This window comes from Salarias fasciatus, chromosome 13, assembly GCF_902148845.1.
Source record: "Salarias fasciatus chromosome 13, fSalaFa1.1, whole genome shotgun sequence".
In the NCBI taxonomy this organism is placed as follows: Eukaryota; Metazoa; Chordata; class Actinopteri; order Blenniiformes; family Blenniidae; genus Salarias; species Salarias fasciatus.
The window spans coordinates 19,780,430-19,806,968 of NC_043757.1; the positions used below are offsets into that span (position 1 = coordinate 19,780,430).

A 26,539-nucleotide genomic window follows, 5' to 3' on the forward strand; every position below is an offset into this window, starting at 1 on the left:
AATATGACTGGAGCCGAATTTATCAAGCGTGGGAGATGCTCAACAGGGACTGAATTGGGTTCAGAAAATTCCCAGTTTGAAAAAAACAAAAAAAAGAAAAAGAGCACCATCTGCTCTTTAGTTGATAACAAAAAGACGTCGTTCATAAATTGACGTTCAGTGAGGAAGAATGAAATTGGATCCTTTGATACTGAAATGCCCGTGAGCAGCTATTTATTTGTGTTTTTACCTTGTTCTTTTTTTAAAGAAGACAATGTGACCCCTCAGACAAACACAGGGGGGTCAAACATGTGTACACATGCACAATACGACACAAGAAAAAAAATAATGCACATGAATCTATTAAGAGGAGACTTCAGAGAGGATGACAGAAAATCTAAAGATGAATGGGGCCGCTCCACTTCATGTTCAAAACATATTTTCAAAGGGTTACAAGTGTTTGTATTTCAAACTAATTAATTTGAAACCCTGTTGAAATAATTGATTTTTTTTTCTTAATCAATATAATATAATTGCTCCTGTTCCCTGCTTTGAAATGACAGATAGCTCTCTGGACAGTCGTGCACACATGCAATACGTTTCCTCAGTTAGAATGGATATAGAGAGAATATATACATATAAATGCAGTATATATATATATATATATATATATATATATATATATATATATATATATATATATATATATATATAGATAAACATAGAGATATATAGATATATAGATATACACTCTGGAGATTAGAAATTACAGAGACAAGCTGAGGCCAACGGCAAGAACAAACATGAGAAGAGACACTTTGAAACAGAGTTACAGCTGCACTGTGTCATTAATCAGGATGGTTCAGAATAAGAAAGACTTTTAAGGAGTTCAAAGCTCCCCAGCACTGGAAATAATCAAAACAAGAGTTGTTACAGAGAATTCTTGTTTGTGTAACTGTGGGCTGCGGGATGATGCATGACTGGCGAATGCCAAAACGGGGAGAGCGTGGTGCTGACGGAGTCTGACAGAGAGATGGGTTGTCTTTTTTGGAATGTGGAATGCAAAATGTTAAGAAATTTTTACTGTGTCATCCCGTGATGGTGGAGAGCTGTATTTTGAATATAAACAAGACAAGGTTACGACCTGAAAAATAAAAAAATAAAAATAGCAAAAAAGAGATGGGCTCCCCCACTGATGAGGGAAATCTACAGCTGCACAAGCGCCTGAGTCCTGAAGAAGATTGTTATTTTTTTCCATCAGAATGTGATTTGAAATTCTAAATGTCTTTAATCAAGTCTCAAAAAATCTGACTGTGTCCGTATGTGGCACATAATGTGTCAGAAAAAGCCCTATGCATGACATTTTGAATCTTTGATTTGCATTTTAACCTTTCAAGAAACCACATTTGCTGGAAATGTAAAGACTTTAAAGACACTTTAAAGACCCTAAAGTGTAATTTTTATGTAATAAAGTCTGTTAAACATCTTTAAAATAGCCCCAAGTCACAATTTCTAGCCTGAAAATGTTCTGCATTGCAGTAATTTCTCAAAAAACTGCTGTAAAATATTTGCGAAACACTTTGGAATACCGCTGCTATTTCATTTTTTGCTTATTTACCGTCATCTGCACAAAAACTGCCATAGTATTTATGTACGTTTGCCTGCGTGCGCCCATTTCGAAGCGTGTTTCTGTTGTGATGCATAAGACAAACCCATCAATCAGCTGCTCTGACTGGGAAGACAAGACACCTTATCAAAACGAGAGGGCAAAAGATTACCTCATTCAGTATGACTACTTTACCCTTCAATATATGACCTTCATCAGTTCACAATTACAACCTGGTAAGAAACAAGAAAAAAAATTATTGAAGTTATTAAATAAGGTTGCTGGTCCAATGAAGAGAGAATTATGCCGAATGACAATTTGTTTGTGTATAATACACATAATTGTCAAAATATTTTGAAAAAAATGTAGGTAAATGAGTAAATTTGAACTTGCATGTAGCCTACTGTAAAGTTGCTTGGTGAAGGTAAAAGTCTGAGCTCCACATTCTGTGAAATAAACTATTGATAAAGGGATTTTTTTCTGCAACAATCAAAAAATAAATAAATAAATAAATAAAAAAGAAAGAAAGAAAGAACAAAGAATCCAATTTGTGAAGAAAGCCAGTGTGATACTATTTCCTGTTCAGCTTTTGGAAAATGCATCCTGCCTGAGAGGAAAAAAAAAACAAAAAAAACTTTACAAAGTCCACTTCTCTGCCAGTGAAGACAGCAAATTACAATCAATAGTGTGAATAGAACTGAAGTGAGCGTGCGAGTAAAGTTCACCGTGGATGACCTGCATCCTCAGCACAGCAACATCAGCCTATCAATGAAGTCAGTCACCCACACAAACAAACCTCTCTCCGAGGTCAAATATCTACTGAATGAGGGACTTTCTTTCAGAATGACCACCATCACACTGATGGACGGGACTGAATGCTGCTGATGGCATCAATATAACATGGAATATAAGTATTGATGCTCGGAACCCTCTAAGATGGGATATTTAAGCGCCAGCACCCAGGTTCAGACGGTACATGTTGGTATTCGGATGCAAGACAATCATTTCAAGGGGACATTAGGATTGCTCAGCAGGATCAGTTCTCCATGTTTTGCTGCATATTTATACTCGTGGGTTCCCTGCAAGTAGACACCAAAGCACAGTGCATGCTGGTCCGATGCTGGTTTGGCTGGTGCTCCGTTAGCATTGGGCTAACAGGAAACTAGCCTAATCCAGCATAGTTTCCATGATGCTCTATGCTGTTCTTTTTCAGTAGCGCCAACTGATATTCACCCAGATCAGACATTGCTGCAAAAATAGCCATATAGTAAAAAGCTTTGCAGTGAAGTTAAAAGAGAAAAGTTGAACCATCACTGACTCAGACAGCAGCCGCAAACACCGACGAGCTTTCACGGCGGTGTCGGCTTCCATCTCGGCTCGTATTGTCACCACTGTCATGTTAACATGTAAAGCCAGCTCTGAATCCTTCAATAGTGTTTGTCGCAAGTCTGCATTGTCTGTGAATAGAATATTATGCTTGTTGATTCCTATCAGCTACCTGGCAGTAAACTAGTGTGGAAATCCACTTGTGGCTCCCTGGGAGAGTAGAGAAGGTAAAAAGAAATTCCTTCAATCTTACATCAAATCACTAATTCTGATGTTGTAAAAATCGGTTCTGGAATCGGGCCTGATAGGAGCTGCTTTGAAAATCACACCGGTTGCTGTTATGTTGCTGTCAGGTGATTTATCTTCAGCTTCCCTCCCCCTCACGTCTCCCGAACTGCACAGAAACCGAAGTTGAGTCGAGCACCTGCAGACTGAAGCGCGGCTCTCAGCCGCTGTGGCTGCGGTGCACTCAGTTCACCTCCGTTTTACTTGTGTCACGTCAAATTACACCGCTGTCACCATTCGTTTTGAATTGACAAAACCTGACAGTTTGTGTTTTGTTTTTTTTCCTTACATGCGCCGCTGTGCAGATCTGATCTGAGGGCAGACTAGTTGACGTCAAGCAGTCTTCTTTAAACGCATGGCATTTTCGCGACAGGACCCAGAAAGGAGAGGGAATATAAAGCAGGCAGAAGGCAAAACGAGCCGAGAGAAAAGTGGAAGGAGGGAAACATGAGGGGAGTACAACAGAAAGAAAAGGACAGCAGGGGAAGAAGTCACAGGAAGAGAAGGAGAGACACCTGATGCTCGAGGTGAGCAATGCTGAATGTTGTATCATCCAGACGAGAGCACTTCTCATCTTTTTTTTCCTTTTTTTTTTTTTTTTTTTGGATAAGCTCAGGCAGGCATGCTGGAAAATGGAAAATTACACTGCAGTGGTATGTGAAACTTAAATACGCTAAACAGTGCCACGTCAATGGGATTCGGTAGACTCCAGGTTTCATCCTTTTTACATCATTTCACCTTGGAGACGGGGGGATTCGGCAGCACTGTAGCGCCATACGTCGACTTTCAGAGCCGCTCAGCCTCATCCGGAAAGTTACTTCCATTTAGTGCGAGCAAATAAGACTCGAGAGGCGAGATATGACAGGTAAATCTCCGCTCGCCACGCAGCCGCTCCACAATTTAAAGCATTTAAATATGACTCAGTCGGTCGTACTTCTCATCAAACTCTGATTAATGTCGGCTGTGTTGACAAGCTGATTGATAGCCTGAGCAGGGGGCAGTGGAAATTAGCGTTTTGTATTCACACGTGAAATCAGAGCCTTGCAATTAGCAGTTAGCGTAGCCTAGCCCTGTGCACATACTGTAGCATTTCTTTTATACAAACCAAACTTAATTAATGCCTTCAACATCAGAATATAGATTAATATAGCATCTGAAGTGTGCTCATTTGCGCAGCCTACTCTAATTTCAACGGCGTTTCTCAGACAGCTGCAAGTTTCCCTGTGAGCCAGTCAGCATTTACTGACTTTTTTTGTGTTCTGTCTTAAAAGCATTTTCGGCCTTGTTACTGGGAGGTTAAAAGCAGCATGGGTGAGATTATGAGTCAAATCAAATAAAAGATGTGATGTGGACCTCAAACACTGGAGGAATTAACTGAAAAAACCAAGAAAAGATGCAAGGATGAGGTGAATTGATTAATAATGTCTTTCATTACTGTCCTACACGTGCAGTTTGAGGATGAAATTGTCTTAATGAAGAATTTTCTGAACCTAAGATTTCTGGCACTTAAGCCAACCCGAAATGTATTACAAAACAAAACAAAAACAAAAAAACATTAATGGAGACATTTCTATCCACTGGTTTTATGACTTGTTTGTCACATTTTGGGTGTAATGATGTTTTTGTCCTACAGAGAGCATCTGACTTTTTTTTTATTATTATTATTAAGTGTGAAACATATTCGCATTAGGATGCATTCTAAACTATAAACTTCTGAGATTTGTACTGTTTGGGCATTATCCCAAACACTGGACCTGATGACGAAAGACACACAAATGAGGATGTCAATGTTTGCAGAATACTTCGGAATGATCCACTCAGTAGCTTTTGCAGCTTTTTCCGCCTGGCAGAACAACAAATGGCTTTTGTTCCCAAAATGTTTCAAACTCACGAAGTGTTTGATGAGCAGAGAATTGTTTAATCTCATTGGCTCATTAAATAATGTCAAAATCCCCTTAGATAACGTCCAGAAATGCTTTGTTATAAGACTTAAATCACGGATGTTTTTCCTTGTTCTCAAAGAGAAGATTCTAAAATGTGTTTTTCGACTGAGTAAGTCACAGCTTTATATACACAAAGATGGTTAGAACAGTGTTGTGAATCCCATGGCGATGCGGAGCTTATTTGATCAATTAAAGTTCAAAATGGCAACAAAAAGATCAATTTTAACTCGGAAGACTCCATAAAAAAATCTGCAGTGAGAGATGAGAAATGTAAAGTATACCCACATCTCTGAGTCGGGTAAACCTTGACTTCTGAGACACTGATTGATGAGGGTAAAGTGGCCTTTCTGAGCTTACTGTATGCTGGCTGATTCAGTGCCGACGGCAAGAAAACATAAAAACACACAAAGAATGCTTTTACTACCTAATGAGGCTGGCCATCGCGGATATACATATATATAAATAAAAAACTCTATATACACTTCATATCCTTGACACTCCTGAAACTTCTCATGTTCTTTCTCCCTGATGTTGCCGTCGTCCAATACTTCCACGTCGATCCCTCTTCTATTGTTTGTCAGCGACCGCGATGTCCAGGAGGTTAGCCAGCAGCTGTTTGTCAGTCTGGAAGCTGAGGACCTGCAGGATCTCAGCCCTGTGTGTGTGTGTGTTCCCTCAGAGCGACGTCTCATTGGGATTTGTGCAATCAGTCCACACTGGATACCTGGAGTCAAGTCCACTATGGCAGACCTTGACTTCTGTGGCCTTGCGCTCAGCGCTTCTTGTGCTGCCTTGATTAGTCCCTCCGTGTTGCCTGTCAGCGCGGCATTTTCTAGCCGTTGGTCGGTGTTCTTGAAATCTGTCACTTCCTCTATCTGGTGTCGGTACATGCTATATAGGGGCTTGTCTCTCCGTGTTACCTGCTCCGCCTCATTCTCTGTTCCACCTTGAATATATCCCAAATATACCCTACGGAGCCCTCTGGCAGGTCCTTTCCTACTGTGTATGCATGCACAGTAGCATATAGCATGCAAATAGCATGCATGACAATTTTTACTGTTGTGATGGAGTAAATCTGCTAACATTGAGTAAAATACAGAGGAGCTGTCACACCAATGACTTATTAAAGTAAAATCATCACAGGTGAGTTCTAATTGAGCTTTGATGATATTATTATGATCACAAAATGTGTATCTGTGCTTGTGTGCAGAGGACTTATGGGGACTAGGTGATGAATTACGTGTGGGAGTGTGCTCTTGTTCTTCCACACGGGTGGCGTCATCAACCTGCTAACCTCATGTCGACTCGTGTCACTAAGACGTGGTTTTACTGAAATGGACTGATGACGACAGTCAAGAGAATAATCTGCTGTGCTCAACATTTTCCTCCATTTCTGTAGCAAAACGACACGTGAACATTAGCTTCAAAGTAAACTACATCAAAGTGTCTGAAGCACCAACAGAGACACTTGAAACAAGCACCTGCAGTTTGGAAGTGGAATGAAAAGCGACAGCCCTAATACACGTTTTGTGGGGATTAACATCTGTTCAGAATCAAGTAATTAAAAGTTTTGCATGAAGACATGTTTCAAGATCAACTGAAGTTCAAGTAAGATCGGGTTAGGTCAAAGCTAACAGCGCACGAGTGAGTTAGCGACGTGTCTGAAGGTAAACCCTGTGCGTGTGTTTCGCTCTTGAGGTAAGGGGGAGGATTTGTCCATCACTGTAGCGGAGAAGATTACTCGCACCCTATCTTGTATCCTCAGCCTGAACCTCGGCAGACACAGCTTATCCAGTCACTGCAGACTCTCAGCATTACTCCCAGTATGCGCCCACTAACTCCTCCTCACACACAGACACACACACACACACACACACACACACTCCTAGGCATGCTCACAGCAGCCCCTATTCAACGCAAGCACACTCTTTACTCAATGCACAGAATGGACTTTCAAACATTTGCATAAAATCCAGCTTATGTGAAGATTCCTCAGGTCTTTTTATTTTAATTCGGCGCCTGTCTTCCCCTCCTACTGCGTCTGCTCCGATTAGATCTCACACACGGCTTTTATGGCCTTTCCAGATGAGGAACTCTCAAAAGCAGGGTTAGCCACAAAGGGGATAAAGGCTCAGGAATAATTTACAAATCACTCATTAATTCTCGCTCTGAGGTGAAATCATAGGGCTCTTTACAGAGAAAGTGGGGATCAATTCTTATCCCCGGTCTCAGGTGAAAGAGGAGAAACAGAGGCAATTACAAACACTAATCGGGAAAGAGGAAAATACAGTGGAAGGAAAATAAACACCGAGTATGAAAGGAAAATCTGAATGATAAAAGGTAAGCTGGACTGATGTGTGAAGGGTAGCGGGGAGGGATAAGACAGGGAGGGAAAATAAGCAATGAGCAGTCGGGGAGGGGGAAGTGACAAGAAGACAGATGAGGGTCAGAGTTGGGAAAAAGAAGGGAGCATGGGGCGATGGAGGGAAACGTGCCTGCATGTCTCTGATCTCGTGTACGGGCATTTGGAATGGATAACTTGGATCGGCGTGTCGGTGAGAATGAAAGACAGAGAGAACTAGTTAAAGGTGGAAAGAGCAAATGAGAGGAGACACTCGCCAGAGAAAGAGTATTTCCACTTGATGCTCTGGGCAGATGATGCTCTGCTCAGCGCAGGTGAGATTATTAGTCTGCCACACACGCTTACACACCATTTGCACATAAATGACACATTAGCTAAAGGTATACACTTCCTGATAGAAGTATTTCAGATCATTAAGGCTGCTGCATGCCAGCGAAAGCATGATCATTTCACACATCTCTAATGTGTCGTTCTTTATCAAGCTCTGTAACTACTCAATTGTTTCTCTTTGGGTTTTTTCACTGTTTTTCCACATGTAAAAATATCTGTGTGAAAAATCAATGGAGGAGAGGCGTCTGATTAGTTCACTGGTATAATCTCAAGCTTCAAATTTCCAAATGTCAAGAAGTAAACATACTTTGTGGAAACACTTTTACAAGATTTTCACGCCTTAATATTGCGTCAACAAGGCCAGCAGTAAAGTAAATAAAAACATACGCTCGTGATGGTATGTACGTTTTATACCTGTAACATTTGAAGCGTTTTGTTCAGAATAATGTGATTTCAGCTGAGACTAAGTGGACAGAAAAGGGGTCTACCACCTGGTTTTAACAGTTATTTCTTACATGCATGACACCGTCAATAACCTCTTCAGAGATTCTAATTAGAGCCATAATGACAGTCCATGACTTGTATTTGCCACAAGGTCTCATGTCGGTGATGCCATCCCATGCTGCATCACAAAAATGAGAACATAGAAATACCCAAAATGCTCAGACTTGATCTTATGTTCTATTTTTAGTCCTGAGTAGCTGCTATTGAATTTCCAGCGATGCCGTTTCAGTCGCCTGTGTGAGTCTGAGCCTCTGCAGTGAGTTATGGCTCATTATTAACCTACTATTGGCTGTTGTTGGGTGTCGCAGTCGTTGCAGCAAGTGCCGGATACATGCCGTGTTCTCAGGGGCCAATAAAACTCAAATATGTGAGCCTCAACATTTTACTTTCCAGAACCGGTTTTTCCCAAGACGCTACTTTGACCGCAACGGTGGCAACAAATCCAAGTCCGCATTAGTTAAGTTGCCAGGCAACAATGCCCTGCGATGAGTTGGTGCACTCACGTTTCTCCATAACCTAATGCATTCTCTGTTTTCACATCACCTTATTAATATGCAAATATATCACAATAATTACAAATCCCTGCTGATCGTGTAACAGCGGTAGTTTCTGTAGTTTTAAGTAGTTGGAAGCAAAGAAGCCAGCAGCGGCAACAGGAGCGGCGGCATCGCTTTGCAGTGCTTCTAATTTGCTTTCCCCGTCGTGGCCTTTCAACACCTCTGACACCGAGTCACACTCAGACGCCCCTGGTGATTACATCTTTAAGCTGTGCACGGCGGGAGGAAGCCATCTCTTTTTACTATGCCTCATTGACCGGGGAGCAGAGTCTCTCGGAAGGGTCCAGGCTGTAGTGGAGCGTGAGGATGAGTCCCTTAAACCGTAACAGCTGTCACCATCTCAGACAGAGACATTAATTCAGTTTGTCACTTACAGCTTATTTAGGAAACAAGCTTAATACTCAGCTGGCTGATGGGGTCTGCTTGTCTATTCATTTTTCCTTCTTCTATGTAAGTTTTATACAAATTGAGGTCAGAGGACGGGTCAACAGACAGGTTACTCTCTGCACTCACACTACTGGTGTTGAGAATCCAACAATTAACTTAACACACACATCTTTGCATTGTGGGGGGAAAAAAACCAGAGCGTGAGCCAGAGAGAAAGACATAGAGATGAGAAAAGGGTCTTCCTATTGTGAGACAAGACCACAAACCACTAGTTGGTGCTGTATTTTTTTTTTTTTTTTATAATACAGTATAACCACCCACTCACGCACACAGAGAACAGTGTTATATAAATATTCAACTTTCTCTGAACTACTCAGTATCTGGTGTACGTCAGAAATGTGTCTCTGCAGGTGATCCAGACGACGGTGTAGTAAATCGTCCTCCATTGTTGCTGTAGATTTACTCACAGACGTGCAGAAAACCCGTGGACTGTGACCACAATGCGCATGTGCGCGTGCAGCACTCCACCTTTCAGGAGAACTTGTCTTTTCCTCGTTCACATAGAGACAGAGACCAGCGCTTTTTGAAGATATTGAATTCTGCAAGTCATTTTTGGCAAATCCCTATTTTTTTCTGAAACTCCCTCTGTTGTCATTTGGATGTGCTGTTTTGTGGACGGGGCCTCGAGGGCTGCAGCAGATCACGGCTGACAAGGAGCAGAAGGCAGAGCACACAGTGTACAGGTTGCCAGATCATCCCAGGGCCAACAGCAGGAAACTGAAAAAACCACACATGCAGGTAGTTTTATCGCTCACCGGGCCTGAGAGACACTTGGGATACCAGATCACACAAAAGTCTCAACATGCAAACTCCACTTAGAACGGAACCACTCAAGTCTGTGAGATGAGAGTCTGAACCTCTGCACCAGCATTCAGCTGACTGCGATCACATGGCGATCACAGGGCGCTCTGAAGTTATCCGCTCACATTCGTTCATCTGATTATCCAACTCAAGATTCCCGGAGGGAGAAGAGAGACATAGAGAGACACAGAGAGCGGGATAAAAACATCTATTCACATTTTACAGGCAATTTAGAGTCGCCAATTGACCCAACACACCCTAGTAAAAGGAAGCAAATGGAGAAAAAAATAAAGAAAGAAAGAAAGAAAGAAAATAAATGTCGAAAAGGCTGGAGAGCCAGGATATTCCTACTGTGAGCCGGTAGGGTTAACCACTACACCGCCATGCAATAATTTCAAAATCAGATACAACAGTAAAACAGTGCGGCTTCCATATCATGTTTTAATAATGCAAGCTGTGAGGGAGAGCGCAAGGTAACAGGAGGTGATGAGGTGCCAGCACCGCGGGGGATTATCACGGGGTAAAATACACTGCGAAATGAAATGCAAACAGACACCTGTGCCTCTTATTTTTCCACGTTGTGTATCTTTAATGAGTGATTTATGCAAACGGATTTGCGTTTAATGCTCACGCACACAATTGAGCGAGGTAAGCGTTTCGAGTATAATGTCATAAGGAGTCAAAATGCTCCTCTTAGAGGAAGGAACTCGTGTCTATCCACAGTGGATAAACATTGGCATTCATTGTTATTCCAAGTATATCTCAAGTAAAAGGAGCAGGCTTAGAAAACGACAGCAAAGGAGAGGTTCGGCGTGAGCTTCAACCCAGCGGACCGACATTAAAGAACGCCACTTAAGCCTCACTTAAACTTGAGAATAATTTTCCTGAAGAAAACCTGTCAGAGTGATGTTTTCGTCTTGCGTAACAACAGGTCAAATAAAATAATTGGGACCCGGTCCAATTTGTGTGGGGGAAAATGTCAAACCCGAGGCGTAACGCTGAAATCCCCCGAACACCTCCACCTGAATAAAATGGTTCCACAGTGCATCAATGGTTGCTCTGAAATACGGCAGCCTGTCAAAGATGCTGTCAATGTGCTGTGAGCACTCGGGGGTTTGAAGCTGACTCATACTATAACATTACCTCTCTCCTCACTTTCCCGCCTGCCATCCCTCCACACTTAGTAAACCGAATAAAAAATACAGTGAGGACAGTTCAGCTACTTCTACCTGATAGAAAAACACACACACAAACAGAAACATCCATAATTCAGAATCGATATCGCAAATGCTTCATCGTCTTGGCCTTTTTATTTCCCCCCTGTTTCTGGAAGCAGTTTTTATGCAACTTGATTGACACAAGATGCATGAGTAATATTCAAACAGAACTGGTAAGTTTTAATAAACTTAATAAAAGAAAAAAATAAATGTTTTTTTTTATGACAGTAAAGTTTAGTTTTAGTGTTCTTACAATATTGTGTGGAAAAAAAAAAAGGTTTCCACCAGCGTTCACTGCACAAATGTTTTTATTCCTCTTAGCATACTGTACATCTTTGGGAATTGTGCAGTGGGGATAAACTGATAAGCAGTCTCTACTTTGTCACTGTCTGTCAACCAGATGATCAAATAATTAACAGAAAGCAAGACTGACAGATCAGTCAATAATCTTGCAGCTCCAAGATTCTGAATCTCGCATCAGAGCAGTGGGTGATTTGTTATTTTTTGACAGGAAAAATGGTCCAGCGGGAACATTTGTCAATGCACAGCAGAGTTACGCCACTGATATTTCAGGGCCATTGTCGAGGTCATGGATCGCAAGTGGCGCAGACTTCAGCCGGACAAAAGATCAATGAGGCAGGCAGACTAGACAAACATGTTCAACTAAAATAATCCCTCTGCCCCTGAACTCTCACTGGCACCTGGGGCGAGCGGGGAGGAGGGGATGCCAGGTTAACAAGCGGGGCGCACAGTGGGTCGTTTTCTCTAAGAGAGGGATCAAGGAAATAAAGTCTATCCTGAATCCCATCCTAAATACACCCAAAAGGGAAACTCCGACTTTGTAGATCAGGTACTTCTCTGATATACAAACCCCTGTGTGCAGGAATGGTGTGAAGTTAAGCCCGAGCTCAGCGCGATCAACACAGTCTGCAGGGCCTTTTGTTCAAGTCCTAATGTAGCAGGTGCAACAACACACTTTTTCCAGACTGCTTTAAGAAGGTTTGCAAACACTAAAAAATCATCAAATGCGTATTTAAATTAGGCTGGATTATCAGGTTAACAACTTGCTCTGCTTGCATCATGTCACTGGTGGATAAGTAGGCCTCTTTTCGTGTTGGTAAACAGTTTTCATACATGAGGATATTCAGGGTTTGGATGTGATGATGCAACTTATGATAATCGTTGGCCACCTGTAGGGGTCTTTCCAATTGACAGAGCCAATCAAAAACGCCGTCCTATCACCATGGATACGTGAGCCTTTGTGTCAGTCGTAATCAGTGTTTTAAAGAGGGGCGATGTCGGATGCAGCCGAAATACAACAAACCCTCATTACGGGAGCCGCAGCCAAGCAGGCAGCCCCATCGTGGCAGGAAAGAAAGCCGGAGCCAGGATCCATTCTGTATCCGCAGCTCTTGTTTTTTTGTCTGATCTCCAATTATCAGGTGCATCTGCGACAAAAACAGATACACTCTGAGGCTGTTCAAACAGAGAGGGCGAGATACAAATCAGCCCCACTGCTCACCAGGGTAAAATAAGAGATGCGCTTTCATATTTGGAACTTCTGAAATGTGAGAGGAAACGACTTAAACGTTGGCGCCATTATCACTGGTATTGGCTTCGTTCCGTTCGCCCGGCGCCTCATATGGGCACACGTTGCATAATAAACAGGTCCCATGGCAGAACGTTAATGACTATCCTGCCAAGTCTCCATAATAAATGAGCGCCGGCGAGCACTTCATTTACTCGGGAAAATGATGTACAATGCCGAGCTGCAGCCGTTGTTGGGTGCGTTGACATGGCATGGCACCCTGTCAGCGCGGATTAGAAAGTCACAGAGCGAGATGGGCGTCTGCAGACCTTGATACAATGTCGTCCCCTCGGGGCTCACACTTTTCCACATTTGTTTTCATGCAAAACAAGCCGAGGCCGAGGACGCAGGCAAAGGGCACACTGGGACACGAGAGATGAGGGGAGAGACCAAGAGAAAGTAGTTATGAAGCAGTCAGGAAGAGATGATAGTGCTCATTGAAGATAAATATATTAAGCCAGCCCAAGGGAATTGAAAATGGAAAATAATTAACCAAACATTTGACATTAGTAGCACACCACCACTGCTGAATTGAAGCCATATTTCCAATTACGTTGCAGTTTTTCCCCTCCATCACTGTCAGAGAGGAAACCACTAAGGTCCTCAACAATTATTCCTCTTACAGATTTGTATCTTTGGTTTCTGTGTTTTCGTCACGCTCAGGAGGAACCTATTCATCATGCCGGAGTGACGCTGGGTTGTGACCTCGCACGACGAGGGCCTGTTTTGAAACACTGTTACGAGTGTCCGATCTTCAAGTTCATTTGGTTGTCCTGAGGTTAGTTTCCTGTTTTTTTTTTCCCTCTTTAATTCCGTCTGAATGCAGCTATGCAATCATCAAATATCCTGTGTGTAATTTCAGTTGCGTGTTAGCATCACATTTCGTCTCAGGTTACCTGTGTACAGTCCTCATCTGTACTTTGCATCTGATTTGCATGATGCCAGTTAACCCATCTACATATCAGACTGGTCTCCGCAGTCTGACGTCGCTTTGCGAGTCAGTGTAGTCGGATCATTTACTTCAACCTGAAGCACAATGATAAATTCTCTATTATCAGGAAAAGTCCTGCATTTAAATCCTATTTAAGTGCAAATGTATTACTGGTAAAATGTACTTCGATTTGCACACAAATGGCCTCTTTGAGTGTTATATAATTATATTACAGTGAGTAGCGTTTCACTGTTGAGTCAAGTCAACGTGTACTTAAGCCTTCAGTGGGAAATGCACAGTATCGCTGAAGCTTTGAGATGGCGGTACAGTTTTTTTTCCCCCTATTTTTAACCACATGACAATTCTACTAGCCCGAAGTCTGAACAGCGCCAAATGCAGAGTGTAATTTTTAATAGAATTAGGAATTTGAACTTAAAAGGTCTCCCTGGGTTTAGTGAAAATGCCTTCTCCTTATTTCACTCTGCCATAAATCTATTCCTAACAACATTTGCCCGAATGGGGCATCCAGGAAGCATCCTGCCAACCCAATAATAAAAGTAGGTGGTCGACCATAGAGGCGACATTCATTCCTCCTCGTTAAATATTAACCTTTAAATGCCGCTGTCTCGGCACCAACAGAACTCTAGTCTCCGGCTAATGACTTTGCTGCTGCTCTTTCTCCCTGTGGTTGTGTGGTCCCGGTTTGTTTATTGTACACATCAGCTACAGTTCTCGAGCTCAAGTTGCAAAAAAGGCTTTAATGAGTAGTTGAGCAACAGTAGTGAATTATCCACTCCGAATTTAACTGGTGCCGTGTCTGTGAATGCCGGAGCTCACCTCCGTCTGGAATGACGGAGCAGACCGTGACTGTAGCCATTATCTCCGAGGTCAAATCTATTGTCATTGCGGAGGGCCAGCTGCACATTTTATCGCAGTGCGGCTCGTCGCAAATGATCTCGCAAAAAAATAAATAAATAAATAAATAATGCCCGCTCTCTCTCGCAAATCCCTACGCCGCCGGAGCAGACAATGTGTTGTTTCTGCTGTCATCTGAGCTTTCGCAGTTTCATTTGGGGAACAAAAAAAAAGACAGAAAGAAAGAAAGAAAGAAAGAGAGAATGAACCACATGCTGAAGCAATACCACCTAAAAGGATTGAAGCACTGAGCGCCCAGCGGGCGCCCCGCGTCACACGAGGTAAAATCAATGTGACATGAATGAATCATATGGCATCGCAAAGTATTATAGGTATGAGTTTCAGTTCACCGCCCTGAGAAAAACCCATCAATAATGCCCTTTCATGTGTTTCCTTTTGATTGCCATAATTAAAAGGAGCAGTTACATATAAGTCTCCCCTGAGTTACTCGGCCCTCAATAACGGTGGTTTTCACTGGAACGGATCTGTGACTCTACGGGATGCGGAGATCGTCCCACCGTGCCCGTGTGCTTTTTTTACCTTCCATGACGTAGACCAGCGAGCCCACGTCGCCCTCCTTAATGATGCAGCTGTCCTTCCCATACTCCACGGGGTACATACAGTCCACGATCTCCTGGATCTGAGACAGCTCCAGGTTCTTCATGAAGTCGTTGTCCAAGATGGCCTCCTTGATCAGATCCTTGGACCTGGAGGCGGAATGGCATTAAAATGAGGTCAGTGTACAAACGCCAAGCGCGAGAAAGGACTTACTTTACTCAAGTATCAGTATAGACACTGGAGGTAAAAGGCAAAATAAAGGTAAAGATATTGATTCAAATTCGTGTCTCAAGTGGGAATAAAACAGCACACACTCTGAAATGAACTCGGAGTCAGAAAGTTAAAAACACAGACCTTGGATGAAGATTTCTGCCAGCTGTTTCTGGTTTTTTTTTTTTTTTTTTCAAGTTACGACTTCAAAGATCTCTCATAAATAAGGCCACTGATGCAGAGTGTGATGCCACCCTGCATCTGCTCTCAGCTATCTGGTTCACTTGCACACACGCGGACACCAGTTCTCCCTGCCATCGAAAACACGTTCAGCAAGCATCTTCTCTCCGAGGAAGTCTGTCAATCCTCTTAAATTCAAACTAAAATCAAAGCAATAAAAAAGCCGAGGCGCTGAACTGTGCATTTCACGACACTGTGAACGCTCTTCCACATACAAAGACAAAACAACACAGAGGAAGACACGTCGAACACATCAAATAAAAACCTGGTTTGAGATCAAAATACCATCCAAACTCCACTGAAGGATGTTGACCAGTTCAGCAGCTGCCTCTGTCTGAGGCAGCACGGCAACTTCTCAAAAACATATCCTCATTTCAAAGGCATCAAGGTGAAACCTTTTTATTCTCTGCAAATGCTGGAACGAGTCAATAAATAGCTAAATCTATGCCTAATGGAAGCAGATTGTTTCCATTCAGGGGTATACTTCTGAAAGCTGATGCAGCCTTCAGACTGCAGAGTCATTAGGGCATTCCGCAGGTAAGTATTTTCTGCAGAGGCCATGCAAGGAGGGAAGAAAATGTAATTAAGTGCAGACAGAACAGTTGTCAAGGTGCAGGAGTGAGTTTTAGGTTTGCTAATAGGCACAAGGAGGGCTTTCAGGAAAGGGAGCATGTGAAATTATCTCTCAAATGTGCACTCGACTCAGCCGAGAAAATATCAGACGGGATGCGTTTCTGCAAGTGAAAGTAAAAGATGTTTGTGTTTTCAACACGGCGGGTGAACACAGGTCAGATGCAGCCGAGTTTGAGACTTCAGAGCACGCATCCAGCGAAACCTCGCAGAGAGAGAGAGAGAGAGAGAGAGAGAGAGAGGTGTTGAGGGACGGGGGAGACATCTGAGGCGGACTGGATCGTGAACGGCGAGTCAAGATCACTCATTCGTCGATGCGTGTCATCAATCTGATCGGCTCGGCTGAGGGCCGCGTGGCTGCTTTTGACAGCGTGAGCTTTAAACGAATGAGGTTAATAATATGCATCAGGGTTAATCCAGTGAAAAGATCCATCCAGCGAAGAGGGGGAAACCTTTCTACCCTAATTCACGAAAACACCGAAAGTAGCCGGCTTCTCAAAGCTCTCGTGTGCCAAAGGCACAGGTGAACTGCCTCTTGTCTTTTTGTGCTCGGTGCCCTTTTCAAGAAACTGAATTCTGGGTGCATTGTTGACGCTGATCACCTGAGGAGCTTATAGCTAAAAGGGCAAATAACCCTGAAGGCATTTACCAAGCAGTGCTCCCGCTGCACCAGGGCTTCTTCGCACTGCTGCCAGCGCCAAAATCCTGCACAAGCCACACAAACACACACACACCAAACTCTGAACAACAATATGAAAAACAAGACTTTTTTATCTTAGGATTTATATGCAGCAACTACAGTAAGTCCGCATCCTAAAACAGTGATCCCTCTGCACATTAATGTTTTATGAGGTAAGATTTTATGGCGAGTGTCTTACTTCTCTCCACATTGAACTTTTAAGGTCACGAAAAACACGTCTCCAATAAATCGTGACGAACACATCCGAATCACAGGGAAACAACGTCACTGTTTTTTATGAAAAACTGCCAAAAACTGAGAGAAGCGAGATGCCAATCTCTGCAGAGGAGCAGCGGCGGCATCTGGCTCATAAATCCAAAAACCAGCCTTCAGCGGCATCCACAAATTTCAAGTGCATCGTTTTTTGCACCATCATCTGAATCATTACTCCTGCTTTCGGTTTGAAACGCCACAATAGCAGCATATTTATTTTAATTTCTGTTGTGCACTCAACAGTCATGAATTTTCAATTAGACTACCCAGGACTCCGAATCCCCCAAACAGCTCTGCTTTCACCCTTACAAATAAAACCCGGGCTTAATTAACTTACTGAAGTCCAACATTTGCAAGTTGTCAGACTTTATTGGTAATCCCACATGGCTTACTCAACCCCCAAAGCCCTGAAGGAACATGTGCACCGTTCTCCCTCCAGACACTGACACAATATAAACCCTTCCTTTTGAAAAGAGGCAGTGGATGAAATGTGTATTGATCTACAGAAATACAGAGGTGAAATCATGCCGACACCCACTCTGAAGGGAGACAAGGAAACAGATACTGTGAGGATATCTTAAAAGGATGCAAACAAGTGTTGCCTTCATTTTTTTTTTTTTTTTTTTTTTTTTCAAAGCGGAACAAAGTTTAATCCTTAGGTTACATTTTTAGAGTGATCTACGGCTTTCAAAGACGGGCGTGAATTCATTTTTTTCCTTGAAAGGTCATGAATCTGTCCTCCCAGAGCAGTTTCATTATCCCAAAGTACCCTCTCGTCTCATGTCTTCCCATTTATTACGCAGTTTAGGGATATGAAGTAGACGACGGAGACCGTGGGCTAACATGCTTGCAGTTTTTTTTTTTTTTTCTCGGTTTGAACGGACTCAAACCACGGACCGGGCAGTTTCTCCTCCAACGGTGCAAATTGGGGCAGCTCAAAGTTTCTCATTAAAGATGCCTTCACGGCGCCCTTGAGAAGCAAAACACGGGGCGGCGGTAAATCCAAAAAGTGATGATTGAAGCGGGCGCCTATTTTTAAACTCCCTTCCCGCAAACTACCGCGGTACCTCTTTATGTCCCTTCTCAGCAGGAGGCGCAGGACATAATTTGGATTTAATGTTGACAGCTCTCATTAGGTTTTAGGGAGTAAACTTTAATAAAGGTGTGAGGTGCTTTTCTTTATTTAAGACGGTAATGATGCTTCCTGGGAAGACAACTCGTCAAAACAAGTTGAATGTTATGCAGATCTTGCAAGGCTCTAACAGACTAAAGTAACAGGATCAAGCTGGAGGTTTGTTCTTCCCACAGAGAAGTCAGACTAGAGTCCGCCTCCGTTACATTTACACCCTGCAGATATTTGGGCGGCCTCAATCACGCTGGTGAAGTTGAGTAACTCCTTCCGAGCAGACCCTTGTAAAAACATCTGCCTCCCTCGCCTTTGTGACGATGATATATTTGCTTTCATCCTCGAGTGAAGTTTGGGTCGAGCAAGTCCAGCCTTCCTTAAATGGAGAAAATATGCTCTTTTAGGCAGAAAAAAAAAAAGAGAAGAGGGGTGGCATAAAAGCGGGAGAGGCGGATAGAAGTAAGAGGCTGACGGAGGGAGAGGGATGGATAGCACATGTGTAAAGAATGCTCTGTGGATCTTGTAAAGAAGATAAAGTGAGTGAGAACGAAAGAAAAACATAAACATTTGGCCAAATCCAACAGGCGTAATCGCTACACTTCAATAACCAAAACAAAATGGGAACGTAACGGGACTGCTTTAGCTCACAAGGGTTCTTACGTAAGAGAAAAAAAGGCAAAGCTCCTGATTCCCAGCTGAGCATTAACAAAATCAAAGTTACCGAAATGAGTCACACAGAATAAAAGGAATGACTTTGCTTCAAATGCATGTCTCTACTCTGAGAGAAAAACAGCTGCTCCTGCAAGTCACTCAAGCAAAAATATCAAACTGAATAATGATGACGCTGAAGTAATGAGAGAACGGCACCAAAAAACACACTGGGAGTCATTTGCATTCAATAGTCTGTCTTCTTTTTGATCAAATTTTGTCAAGCGCGCTTATTAGAAGAGAGATAATAGACTAAATGTCACTTTCTTCTAAATGAAGAGTGTGAAAAGGTATGGCAGGCGCCGAGAAAAACAAAAACTTATGATGGAAGTTCAAACAACTTCCCTGAAAGAAAAAAAAAGTTCATTTTTGGGTTTTTCTACTGTTCACTGTTTAATAAGCCTGTCACTTTACTTCATATCATCAACACTAATATCTGAAGCTCTTAAGCACTTCAGGAAATCAACCTCTTTATAAAGTATTTAAAAAACGTCCAATCCAGCGCTTTCACCAAAAAGGGATTTCACCATTGACTTCCAGTGAAAGTCTCCGGGAAATGTCTTCAATACAAAATAAGAGCATAAAGAGAAAGAACAAACACATTGAAATGTCCACGCTTCCTTTTTTCTTCCTCTGCCATTCAAACTGGAGTCGAGATCTCACATTCATAAGCAGCCGCAAGATGAAATGCCAAAAAAATGACACAGGAGTGTGTTTCCCCTGTGTTTTCCTGCACACAGAGCTGACAGGTATAACAAAGACTAATGGCCTTTTGCTGCTCAAATAAATGAGCCTTTTCGTTTTTGAACCTTCTTTGAAGAAATCCTCTAAGCTTTGTTTGTGTGTCAGAAGAATAATGACATTCATATCTGACACTTCTGATCTGACTGCGAAATCCAAAGGGAGCGTGTATATTTTATCCTCTGTCAATTTAAGACTCTGCAGCATGAAAACAGAAACATTTAATCTTTTGTTAATGACTTTTGCATCCTGTAATGCATTTCAAAGCCAGGTCTTGTAATTCTATATATTTCATTCAACACCTGCATTTGAAGGTGCTTTACGGATTAGAGCAGCACCCCCATCCCGTCCACCAACGGGGGGGTACGTGTGGCCAAAACCTTTAAACTCATAACAAAACAAGTGGCTGGATTATTTCATGGCGGAACACAGTTTTAGTTCAAAATCCAGACCTGCTGTTGCAAGCCAAGTTGAGGAGGAAGGACTGTTTACTGGAGAGTTTTTGCGAGGAGGACAGAGCGGGTAGATTTAGAGCAATCGTAAGGTAAACATGCAGGGGGGGGCTTGTTAAAACCGACTGTCACCGAATCACAGCTTGTATAAAATAGGCACTGGTACATTACACAGAACTGCCAGCACCGGATCTATAAACCCATAATTCCCCTTCATTGAAAGACAATTCCATCTCTGATTGTTGACCAGCTGGCAGCTGTCATCAATACCCGCCATGACAGATTTCTGATCATTTCATTTTTTTTTTTTAAATTTTCAAGGCAGAAAACATGTCTCAATTTTTCAACCTTCTGCCCATCCATATTTTAATGCGTCCCTGCACAAACACAGAAAACCCCACTGAGTGAGTGGTTGTGAGGATCTGCCTGGTAATTATCTCTTCATTCAGATCAAGTGTGCTGCTGCAGACCTGCAGGGCAGTGGGTTCCCAGGACCAAGGCTGGGAAACTCCGCTTTACCCAGTCAGTGTGGCTACATGTCTCCCCTGTGTGTGCGTGTGTGTGTGTGTGGGTGTGTGTGTGTGTGTGCACGCGCGTGAGAGCGAGTATGTGCACGGAGAGGGGAGACAGAGAGCAGCGTCTCATCCTTAAGCGTGCTACAGGTGAAGTACCTGCTGCGCCTCCTGTGTTATTACGCACGGCAACCAGTAAAGGTGACAACGGGGGTGAAAACTGGAGTGCAGTCGCGAAAATAGCATTATTACAGTTACCATCACATAGTTTCGAGACAAAGAGTTGAAATGTGGACACCTACTCTGGGCTTTTGGGGTAGAAAGGGAGGGTGACATGGCTAAGATCCTGGATGTCGAAGGCGGTTGGTTCGGCCGAAATCGCCTGCCTCTTGGTGCGATGCTGCTCCTGCAGCTCGTTCTGCTTGTGGACCTGTTGGGTCGCCGGTTTGATGACCGAGCGGTATTTATCCAGCTCATTCTGAAGTCTCTGTATCAACTCGTCCTTCTGGTCGAGCTCCAGTTCCAGTTCGTCGATGAGCGCGTCCCTCTGGCGCAGCTCCTCGATCTTCTCCTGGAGCGCGTACTGGAGGTCGCGCAAGGTGCCCATTTTCGGTCCGCGGCGACGAACGACGTCCCCAATAAGTTTATCGAAAGGCGCGCAGTCGAGTTTTTAACCTCTCTCCTCTGCCTCGCCGCTCGCAAACTTTATCCGGCATGAACGGCTCCAGAGGATGCGGCCCCTGCGTCTGCTGAGGGGGGGGGGCTCTCCGTCCGTCACGAGCAGATGTTGTGTGTTTGGGAGAAGCCGCGGAGGTTGCTGCGCTTGCCAAGGTGATCCCATGCAGCGTCTCAGCCACAATCACGCAAACTTTAGTCTCTCTCTCTCTTCCTCTCTCTCCCTCTCTCGCTCCCCCTCCCTCGGCCGTGTGGCAGCGGAGGATCGTCCTCCCCGGGTGCGTCAGGCTGCGACCCAACGAGAGCGCATGGCGCGAAGGGCGCCTGCTGGAATCTGCGGCGCGGTGCAGTCTGCCACTCCGCAGAGAGCCGCTCTCGTCTCACATGAATAATGGAGTCGGTGAGAAAGCCCGGCGCTCGGAGAACCGTGTCATCGTACCTCAGGAAGTCGCCCTGGGGCTGCGGAGTCCCAAATACACGCGAGCGGCGGAGCCTTCGTGGAAGTTGAAGGTGATGGAGAAGTTAATGAACCGTGACGAGAGGAAACCAATAAACCACGCAGTCTTTCACTTTGGGAAACAAGTTCCCGCGGTTGCATTTTAAGAGAACGTCTGTGTTTCGTGTGCATATTCTCATCTCAACCCAGTTGATGTTTACTTGCAATCGGCGCGTGTTTTAGTGGGTGTCAGTGATTCATTTCTCGCAAATCGCTGTCTGGCAACTGTTAATTCCGGGACAGCTTCCGGAGTGGAGCGAGTGAAAGGCGCCGAGGGCGAGACGTGGTCTCAAAGAAAGAGTCAAACGGAGCAGCAGACATGAAAATGTCACAGCCACTGAGTCTCGGGACTCCTCGCAGCAGCTCGCACATTGCCGCCGTGCGCGCCGTGCGCGCCGCTGGTGTCTGTCCACATTATCCCAGTGACTCATCTCAGGCTCGGAGAACAGCATTTGGCCTCATGTGCTCCGGACAAATTCAGGGGAAGGATAAACTACCAAGGACAATCTGATAGGAAGAGCAGTTACTGGGGATAAAACAGCAATTTACTGTGCCGGGGGGGTGGGCCGTCACGGTGTTGGCAGCGCGCACAATGAAGCCCGAGAAACCACATATCCGGGGCTGTGAGAAGAGGTGGTGTGTTTGCTGTGTGTGTGTGTGTGTGTGTGTGTGTGTGTGTGTGTGTGGGGGGGGGGGGGGGGGGGGGGGGGGGGGGGGGGGGATAAAGGCATCTTTTTGAGGACAAATACATGTAAACAAGCCTGGACGAGACAGACGGTGTAATAAAAGACCAAAGCTGCCCTCTTGTGGCGGCAGAAAGAATCAAATCGGGCATGTTAATGAGAACAAATGGATGTGTCAGTGGACTGAGTGATCAGAGGATCAGCCAAGCAGTCACTCAAGAAACGCGACTTTTTGATGGATTTAGTCTGGAAGAAAACGACTTTGGCGTCAATTCAAGAAAATCATGAGGACCTGTGGTGCAAGGTGTGGAGACTGAGGCTTGTTAGGCCTATTGTGAAAAAAATAACTGTCAGGTCTGTTACTAGAGATCACAGAGGGGACACACTGCAGATTTCAGCTTTCTGTGGGATTTTTTTTTTTTTTATGAGAAACATTTTAACTTATGAGCAGTGCAATCATAGATTGTCAGAGATGCAGTTTTCCATCTCATATGTGTTTTCTTGTGTTTTTCTAAAAAAAAACTGTTCAATTCCCTTTCGATTCTTGACTAATTGAAACCACGTCTTTTATGTTTTTCAGAAGATTCGCCCAAAGCTGAGCAGCAACAAAGTTTTACTACATATCAGAAAAGTGCAGGTGCCTGGACGTTTCAGACGGCCTCTGTACCGATGCTGCATCCTCACATCTCCCCATCATCAAAAGGCCCTCCCACTGTCCTTCAAAGCACCTCTGCGCTTTAAATTTCACCTCGCCAGCCATCCAGCTCAGCCCTTTTCCCCCCAATGCAGATCAATAGAAACAGGATCAGCCGCTCCATGCTGCGGTAACCCGAGGAGCGGGGCGGGCCGCCGCCTGGTGCCACGTCCTGGCTCTAATGGAGGGTCACACTGTCTCCGACCCCACCGTGGCCCTGCCCCATGCAGGCACGGCGGCGGCACAGGCGGACGCCGTCCTTCAAACAGCAGCGGCACCAAAGAGCGCCGTCCTGTCAATGCATGGCACCAACACAGTTTGACTTCTGAGTATATAAGATGCTCACAACAAAGTAATCCACTGACACCTCGTCCGGTGAATAACCTGACCCTCGGCATGAATAGATCATTTTTACAATGATCCCTGTGGAAAAAATTCCAACATGAGTCTTGTCTCCATCCTGAGGATAGTCCATTAACCATTATTTCTCAATGGACATGGTTCATTCATGACATCCTCCCTCCATTCTTGCTTTCACCTTCACTGGGAGCCATCCTCCTGTGACGCTCCACTGAGCTCCAGCTAATGACTGCAAATGAGAACTTTCCCTGCCTGCAGTTTATTAAAGCAAATGAAGGTTGGAAATTGTCTAGCCGTCCTGACATTAACCTCATCGCTTTGTCAACAGGCAGTTTTCTGTATGTGTGATATCAGTAAAACAAGTGTCCTGATGGGGAGAGACAACTGACTGTGAAATTTCAATAAATGAAAAGATGTGCAATGGAAAAGTTTGTCTAACTTTTGTTACTTTTTCTCCTTAAAAGTGAAATCTGGAGAACGTTGAGGTCCGTGCCTGCTCTGAAACCTTGAAGATGAGGACAAACAATTTGTGAACCCAAAACGAGCAGCAAAGGTGATGAAGGAAGCATATGGTCAAACAAAGCGTTTTCTAATGGAGTATTAAATATCCTCAGACATGCACTTCGGATCCTCAGCGTCCAGCTACTAAAAGCCAATAATGCATCGCACTTCCTCCTGTCTGAGCCCCATGGGACTGCCATGATGGATCTGATCAATTAGGAGCTTTTTCTGAAGCTGCGTCATCGGCCCCAAGAATGAAAGTGCTCGTCCATTCATGGCAAAGCTCCCAATCTTTAAAGTGGAGGAGAAAGAGCCGATTGAGGGGAAGAGAGAGGGAAAAAAAACACTTAGAACGCAGAGAGAACTGGAGAAGTCACAACCTGTGCGTGCTGGAGCATGTGGAGTTTGTATCAGCGCATGAACGCACGCTTTCACATTCCTCCTGAAAGTCCTAATGACAGAGTGTCGATTCGGAGCTTTCATGGAAACATTTCGATTGTTTTCTGGAGAGAAGAAAAGCACTCAGAAAGACATGTCACGGTGGGACACAGCAGACACATGGGCGTTGATAGAGCAGAGGAGGGGGGGGGTAAAAAAAAAAAGTACCACCGCCTACTGAAACTGTCTTACCAGTCGGACTTGGCATATTTCCGAAAGGACTGCCTTGACAGGTCCTGGTGCGTCTGCGGCTCGGCGGAGATGCCCTGCGCCCGCCGGGTCCTCGGCCCGATAAGTTGCGCGCTGGGCAGAACGGACTGGCATTTGTGCAGTTTCCTCTTCAGCTCTTGAATCTCGTCCTCCCGGTCCGCGAGCCTGCGCTCCAAGTCCCGTATCCTCTCCTCCTTCAGCAGCAGGATCTTGGCAAAGTCGTCCTCCAGGTCGCTCATGTTGGGGAGAAAATGTGCGTTTAAACTTTGCGGCCGATTCTCCGACAACTCCCAGCAGCCGCGCGCGCGCACACACACACACACACACACACACACACGACGCGTTCAAAACCAGACACGAATGTCGCTCCCCCTCGGTTCTGTTGGTGATGCTCCGGCGGTCCCACACTTCCACTGCCCACTTGTTTATTTCAGGAGAAAAGCAGCCGAGCCCGGGGTTTTAAAGCCGGGGAGCGGGCGATGGAGGGAGCGCTGCGCTACAGTCCGGCAAGCCTCCGGGGAGATGCTGATGATTCTTCATTGAGAAACCAATTACAGCAGCTCTTCCTCTCCCGAGGGCGCACGCCAAGCCGTCAAACCGGGCACAGAGGAGCCGGAGCAACTCCCGCAGTTCACCGCCTCTCACGCTGCAAACGGACCACAGAGGAGGAAGCGCAGTCCTGCTCCTCCTGCTCCTCCTGCTCCTCCTGCTCCTCCTGCTCCTCCTGCTGCTGCTGCTGCTGCTGCTGTCAAATATTTGTTTACCATCTATCTGCACAACCCCGAGCCACCTTTGAGAAGCGCGCACATCACCTCTCCGACCAGAATAATCAATCGCCCTGCGCGCACAGGCTGCTCGCTTAATGGGACGGGGAACTTGTCTGAAGCTTGTGTGCAAGTGGCCACAGCAGAAAAGTGAAAGTAATCCTCGCCTGAAAGGAAAGCGAGCTTTCCTCTGGCCATTTGCTACTGTGACAGCACTCAGCCGGGCCACCTGGGCTCCGATCGTGTCCAAGGTTTTCAGTCAGGATGTCTTCTGTTGTTTTGATCTTGCCCAGATAATTTGAAGAACTCAAAAGGTGACAAAAAAAGTTTGCTGACAGGAAAATAAAGCCCATCTGATGCACAAACACAGCACAGCACTCCACAAGTCTGAACAGAAGGCTGAAACTCACAGCAAAACGCATGATTCATTGTTGCAGAAGAAGAAATGAGGCACGTATTGTGTGCATCCGGCACTAAGTAAAGTTAATTGCAAAATAGATTCCCTGTGTGTTATCTTACTGATTAGAGTAATCAGTAATTACATACAGTGGCAACAGTGCTCATCACTCTCATCCTGTGCAGACTGCAGACAGTTCAGTAATAGATCATCACCTCTCTCGCTGTAGTATTAATCACTGAAGTCAGCCAGCCAGCCTGTCCTTATGCACCATTTTTCATTTTACTGCCTAAATCTGTTTCAACTGAATGAATTCATTGAGAAGGAAGCGAGCTCATGGGCGCTGGGGGGATGTTTCATTAAGATTCAGAGTTAAAAATAGAGTGAACAGATCTTCACTT

The 26,539-nt window shown here is 44.5% G+C and overlaps 1 protein-coding gene across 2 annotated transcripts in view; it reads right to left on the reverse strand.

The window, feature by feature from the left end:
• The window catches only part of LOC115398987 (cGMP-dependent protein kinase 1), a 91,412-nt gene extending 66,100 nt beyond the window's left edge, over positions 1-25,312 (reverse strand). Inside the window, exons 1-2 of one of the 2 annotated variants that reach the window (XM_030106078.1) lie at positions 24,960-25,312; positions 15,332-15,498 (exon numbers count right to left, since the gene is read on the reverse strand). In XM_030106078.1, the coding sequence (XP_029961938.1) occupies positions 15,332-15,498; positions 24,960-25,216 (424 nt within the window). In that variant the 5' untranslated portion in view covers positions 25,217-25,312. Of the gene's footprint in view, positions 1-15,331; positions 15,499-21,222; positions 21,794-24,959 lie in introns of those variants that run through there. The other variant, XM_030106077.1, reaches the window with a different exon arrangement.
• Between the last annotated feature and the right edge of the window lie 1,227 nt (positions 25,313-26,539).